The sequence below is a fragment of the Camellia sinensis genome, chromosome 9 (assembly GCF_055761805.1).
Source record: "Camellia sinensis isolate YWXY chromosome 9, ASM5576180v1, whole genome shotgun sequence".
NCBI classification, from domain to species: domain Eukaryota; kingdom Viridiplantae; phylum Streptophyta; class Magnoliopsida; order Ericales; family Theaceae; genus Camellia; species Camellia sinensis.
In genome coordinates, this window is record NC_138969.1 from 48,922,717 (window position 1) to 48,929,867 (window position 7,151).

Sequence of the window (7,151 nt, forward strand, 5' to 3'; positions counted from 1 at the left end):
CCTAAAGAAACCCACTAACCTAGTTGCAATTTTGCACAAAACTTGCAATGCAAAAGAAGGAAGAAGGAAAATACATTAGGTCATTTAGTCTACCGCTTAATGTTCTCAAGAATTTTTTTAAAAAAATTTATTGTCAAAAGGACTTGTTTTGTTTGTGTTTGTAGAGTAATTTTTGAAATAAAAAATACGAAAACTTGTTTGGTTTGTCTTTTTTTAAAAACATTTTTGAAAAATTGTTTTGGGCAGAGAATTTTAAAATAAGTGATTGATTTAATGTGTATGAGAGAAAGATTGATTTTAAAAAATAGGTAACCAAACAAAATTTTGAATTTTTTTTTTGAAAAACTTTATTTGGTTTGATTACTCTTAAAAATTTATTTGTAGAGAATTTTTTTCAAAATTTTTTTTGAAAAACAAACCAAACCATTTTTCGAGGGTCTAATATAATAAAATAAAACTTCATTTTAATATTTAGTCCGAAATCTTTAAAAATCTGAAATCACTACTATTTATACATACACCATATGTAGTTTCTGGATTTTTTATTTTTGGGTATAGGTAGAGGTGTGCGCGGTGTGGTTCGGACGGTTTGAGAGTAAAATTATAAACCGAATGACGGGTTAGCGGATTGACAAATTACGGTTTGGGCGGTTTTTGGAGGATTAAACAATATTTTAACTAATTATCATACATTTACATAATATATAACACTAATTTGTATAATATTTTTTAAATATATAACACAAAGTAATTTTACATAACATGTTTCATATATATAATCACTAATTTTTAATAAATTTAATATCTTAAATCTCTTTCACACTTACTTTTACATTGATATTTCATTGAAAATTAAAAAATATGTATGCATTAACTATAACGGAGCAGAGCGGTTCGGTTAGTGGATTATAAATTTTAAAGTTTAAGTCGCGGTTAACGGTTAGAGCAGTGTGGATTGATACGGATCGATACGATTTTAACGGATTGAACGATATTTTACACAGCCCTAAGTATAGGTATAATGTCCTTCAAAAATAAGATAAGTCAATAGAAAACAAAAGAGGGAGGGCATAAAGCGGAGTAAACTTTGAGTATAACAGTGATATTATGTGACTAATCACAGGGAAATCTTAGTAGGGTTAGTGCGAGAAAATTATTAGATATTCCGAAAGTAACAATCCATCCTGAGTGAGTCATTCGTTTCTCTCTCAATTATTCAATTATTCAACAAATACGGGATAGTAAGTGTATCTCACTTTTAAAATTTACCATAACATTACAAAATAATTACTCTAGTGACCGATGAAAGGTATTATACATATACTCAAAACAATGTACAGTTCCTTGTACAGTTTCATAACAGATTTCTCTGCGCATCTTGGTAAAAACAAAACCAAGATTTTTAAATCAACCAAGTTATTTGGATTCACTTCATATTCAACTCTTTAAGAACTTATTTGAAATTGTCTCATTATATTATAAACAAACCAAACTTACATTTTTACAACATACAGCCTAGCTCAACTCAATTAAGGCCCAAGTTTGGGAAGACTAAATAAGTGCATTTTTTATCTTTTTAGACTAAAAAGTTGAGGTTGAAAATATGAATGTTTGGGTTAACTTTTTGACTTTTTATAGAAAAATGTGTAATAAAAAATTGTAAAAATTAGTTTGTAGGGAAAAATTAGAATTGGGAATTGTGCAGCCGTAATTGTTGACTTTTGGTGAATAAGGATGACTTTTTAACTTTTTGAGTAACTTTTTGACTTTTTGACTTTTTTTAAACTACCCAAACTTGGCCTAAAAGTTTGAAATCAAATTTTAAAAAAAAAAAATGAACCAAATTTGACACACTTTAAAAACTATTAAATTTTCATATCAAACTCAAAAGTTAAATAATTCGACTCGTCTCTAGCACAATGATTAACTCACCCCACCGACTAATGAAGACCAGAGTTATAAAACCAGAATTGTCCCTTCAATTCCTGTCCCACACTACTTATGCACTAAATAACCCAGAATTGTCCCTTCAATTCTCGTCCCAGACTACTAGTGCACTAAAATGCGAGACACTATTGAGGGTTTTACAAAAAGTGCAGGTGGTGCTCTAAATTTATAGTTACTCATCTAAACTGCAACACCTACAGGTTGTGTGTGTTGAAAAGAAACAATGCAATGTGACCATTAGCAAATGGAATGAAACATTGCTCCAAGAGCACTAAATAATTTCTCGTAAAATGATGTGTACTGATAGGATAATAATATATCTCAACTTGCTTTTCCAAAGCAAACATAAAAATTAGGTTAAAAGAGCATATCAGCTGGCCCAACATCTTTACTACATTCAAGAATTATACATAATCAACTAGAGGACTCTCCAAAACAAAAGCCACCACTAAATGATAAACATATGAATATAACAGCAAGAAAGGGGGGCAAAGGTTCACAGTCTTGTCATCATATAGCAAAGATACTGAGGAAATCATAAAGTAAACAGGATTTAAATTCTGAAATAAAGATCTTTCAATATCTGATATTCTAAAATTCTCAAACCCAAACAATATCAAAGAAAGCACAAAATGACAACTAGCTCACCAACAAATTTTCAAAACTTGGATTGTGTCTTGCCACTCTTCATCTATCTTTCAACAAATGATCAAGAGAGAGTTACACAAACAAGTTGGGCCTGGATGCCTTGTATGTGGTCTTCAGCTTCCTAGATGGTGGCCTGACCTTTTTGAACACCAAGGGGAACTTGATTTTGGAATTGTGGAACTGCTTGGTGCTCTCCCTCTTGCAAAGCTTGGCTGGGATGGTAGCAGTTTTAATGATCTGGATGCAATGGTAACGGACCCTGTGGCGGGAAGCCATCTCAGTGTACATCTGCTCAACAGCACCATTCAGTGTGGTATCACGGTACTCCTTGTACATGTTGTGATACCCAGTTCGACTTTGATACCGCAGCCAGATACCATAATTCTTGATCTTGGTTGGGTTCTTCTCAAAAATCTACAAGTAGGTCAAGTTAAATACCATGAGAAAATTATTCATAACCATGGAAACTCAAGCAGAAATGGTAGAATTGACAAAATACAAAAGATGGTTTATTCTGCTCAGAAATCTCATGTTCCAACACTATTTATCCAACTACTTCAACCAATGTCATAAAACACCCAAATGTAGTACGTATTATGTAAAGACACAATGAGCTATTATCATCATTGAGCTTCTTCAGGTCTCAAATAAAAGCAATAGAAAGCAAATTAAATAATTTCTAACTGCACAAATCTACTGAACAAACAACTCATTAGATAAGATGCTTATTTGTTTTTTGCCTTCATCTTTCTTTACACTTAATATAGCAGACAGCCAAATGGATGCCAAATGCACAAGTAATTCTAGTCTCATCCTCTCTGTAAAGAATAAATCATCACACTAGCATGCTCAAAGAACCACAAAACCACATCCAAATATTTAGTTCAAGTAATGATATCACCAAATTCAACACCTATTTTTAACAATTAATATATAAATGGGCAGCAAAACAACTTGCTTACCAAAGATGTTCAACTTTAGAAACATGGTCATAATAATAGACAAACAATGTATCACAAAAGGAAAGATTCATCAGTTTTAATTAAGGGGTTTGAGCAGGGGTGCTATAGAACATCAAAAAGTGATCTTTTTTTTATCAGGATCAAAAGTGATCTAACCACTCCAAAATACCATGATGTCAACAACTTCGAAACAATAATCATGGCTATAGACTTCAAAGATCTGAAGAATGAGTACGAGTGGCGGTAGATCCAACTAAAAAAAAAAAAAAAAAAAAAAATCAACTTATATTGACTTTCATTATTGGATCTCCTTTACCGCCTTAAAAAGCAAACTTGTCATGCAATCAAGATAGAAAATTCAACCATTGATATTTGGTATAAAATAAATCTACAAAATAGAGGCTCAGAAAGAGTAGATGATTTGTGCCATGTCAATCATCCACAAGGTTCTGAAAAGCGGTTGCGGTCGTCGTAACAGTGGCGGTGGGGCGGTTGCGGGGTGTAAGACCGTAACGTAACGGTTGCGGTAACCGGAACCGTGAATTTTTTTATTTTTTTGCACAATTTGAAAAAAACTTACTGATACGCATATTTTTTTTCCAGAATCATATTTATTGAGTTTTAAAATAAATATTGATAAATTTTTATAAATTTTTAAGTATCATCCAATATATTTCATATTTTTAAATCACTATAAACTGAATTTTTTACATTTTATTTTAATAATTAATGATTTTATATGTCATAAATCCATATTACATTTGTGACAAAAAAAATAAAAAATTATTGGAATTAGACGTATAAAATTATTTTTTTGATTATTATACTTGTGGAAACATATTCAAATTTTAACTTGAATAGTTTTAAAAAAATAAATTAGACATGCTAATGTAATCATATAAAAATTATAAAGAATTTTTTTTTTTTTTTTTTTTTAGTTTGGATCACTTGAATATTCATTCTCTTTTTGGATAACCTGTGAATGAAAATAAAATAAACTAATCAAAACAAATTGACATGTATAAAATATGTATTAATATATAATAATAAGTGTTATGTTTTCTAGATATTTTACAAAAAAATCAATCACTAACTATAATGTATAAGATAAACAAAGACAAAAGTAAGAGAATAAATAAGAGCCTAAAAATATATATATATATATATATATATATATATTTTAATCAAGCCAAATAGATAATGACCATACTTAGGTCTCGTTTGGCAAGTGGCTATTTTAACCAATAAGTCAAAAAGTCACTAAAAAAATCAAAAAGCCAACAACCCATACCAAAAAGTCAAAGATTTCCTTTTCTGTCTACTTTTTGCACATCTTTTTGTAAAAAACCAAAAAGTCATCCCAAACATATTAATTTTTTTTATATCACATTTTAGCCAAAAAGCCAAAAAGTTGCTAAAAAAGTCTGTTCCTAAACAAGGCCTTATTATTATTATTATTATTATTTTTAAACAATATATAGATAAACACACAAACAAAATGGCTGAGTGATAGCAACTGAACAGAATAGCATAGGTTTTACAACTTTAACAAATCAATAAAATGTTCATCTTCCCTCTTTTCTCTCTATCTCTTGCTCCTCCAACTTCCCTCTTCTCTCTCTATCCCCCTTTCTCCATTTTCAGTTTTTTTTTTTTTGTGTTTTTTCGAAAGAAACAGTTTGGAACCGTTACGTAACGGTGCATAACAGGCCGTTACTGCCGCTACCGCACCGTTATGACCGCTACGGCCAACACACCTGTGAATTTCAATCACACTGCAAAAGCGGCCGTAACGGGTAGCGGTAACCACCAAAACTGTTACGTAAACGTAACGGTTGCCGCCGCTTTTTAAAACCTTGATCATCCATCACTAGATTTCGCAGAAAGAAAAGAACATAGATAAGACAAAAAATAGAAGTAACCACTCACATTTGGACCAAGGCCAAAAACAAAGCATCTTCCTTGTATGATGTATATAATAAGTAATGAAGAGGTAAACAAGATGTCCTCAAAGACTTCCTCAAAAACAAGACCATAATTATCATACTATTGGCTAAAAAGTTGGAAACCAAAATGAAAAGCCAGTGTCAAAGTAGTAATGGCATTTGGGACTGCCCACGGGTGACTTGGTTGAAAAAATAAATTAGATCTTTTAACAATTACATAGCAGCGTTTGGGTGGCCTGGTGCACTCTAATAAATAACCAAAGCCTTTTGTAGTAAGGTGTTCTCCCAGCACAACTAGTGTTTTAACGAGTGTCCGCTTGAATAAACACATCTGTGTCTGATTACAGGTTTTATGTTCACCACACAAATGAATAATGAAAAAAGAGGACCTCTCTTGTCTATTCAATGAATTGTCCCCAAACATCATGTAATACAGGGTAAATGCAAACGACTACCATTACTTCATTAACAAATGCAGCGCAGCATAAGGTTTGTTATTGAAAATTGTCAGAATAAGCCATTGGAGATAATGCATTTTAGTATAGAATTGTCTTTCCATGGAAGCACATAATGAGAGTGAAAACAGAAAAATGAAAGACTCAAACCCAATTATAGATTAAAACACAACTATAAACATAGAATGATTCAATTAAGTGGCATAGAACATACAAGCCTAGATAACAATCTATCTGATTGAATGCTTAAATTGATGTTACTTTTGTTACCCAGAACCAACAAACTAACTAATAGGCATTAGGCATATGCTAACCACTAATCAAAACATGAATAGATTATATTCAAAACCCTAGAAAGTATTTTACTATATGAGATAGATATACCTCATTGATCGCAAGCATTTGACCATTGCTTTTCTTGACCTTCTTAAGCTTTCTCAAAAAATACCTTAGAAATTTTTAACCAAAATTCAATTAGAATAACAACCCAAATAGAAATCCGGATTGAAAACACCATAATCAAACTCATACATACCAGAACTTGGACTTGGCCCGAACCTCATTGGTAGCCCAGAGCTTCATGCGGTAGATCTTCGGATGCTCATCGGTCTCCGTAGGAAGAGCTCTCCCTACAACCTGATACTGATGAATCTGCACACAAAGAAACAATCGAACAGTTCAAAACCCTAAATCAAATCACATACAAAAAACGAATTTGATCAAAGTGACAGAGATCTCATAGAAATTTTGAGTGGATTGAAAACAGAGATAGCCCTGAGAAACGAAGAAGAGAAGCTCAACTTACCCTGTAAGTCACCATTTCTGAAGAGCTCTCTGTCTCTCTCTCCCTCTCTCCGAGTGTGTGTGAGGCGTTGGAGAAGCGATTCTAGGGTTTTGTTTCGGTTATATATGAGGGGAGGCTGAGAGATGAAAACACTAGGTCTTGAGAAAATATGAAAAATACATTTCTACCCCAAACTTAGGTCAAAATGGTACATTTTCTCCAATTACTTTCAATAGTTGAAGGGGGAAAAAAATTGATGATTAGGTCTCGAGGTCAATTTACGCACATTTCAGTTAATTCTGAGACTCACATAAAGCGACTCTCCACATAGATTGACCAAATCTCGAGCAGAGTTTACAGTCATAGCTCCAAAGAATATACTTAATACAAGTTGAACATAACACATAAA

General features: G+C 32.1%; 1 protein-coding gene across 1 annotated transcript; it reads right to left on the reverse strand.

Annotated features, from left to right (window-relative positions):
• Positions 1-2,396: 2,396 nt before the first annotated feature.
• Positions 2,397-6,934, reverse strand: LOC114302184 (large ribosomal subunit protein eL20). Its single transcript, XM_028247182.2, has 4 exons — positions 6,764-6,934; positions 6,494-6,609; positions 6,343-6,406; positions 2,397-3,009 (listed from the first exon to the last, which is right to left on the reverse strand). Exons 1-4 carry the CDS (start codon positions 6,776-6,778, stop codon positions 2,668-2,670), a joined length of 537 nt encoding a protein of 178 aa, XP_028102983.1. The 5' UTR covers positions 6,779-6,934; the 3' UTR covers positions 2,397-2,667.
• Between the last annotated feature and the right edge of the window lie 217 nt (positions 6,935-7,151).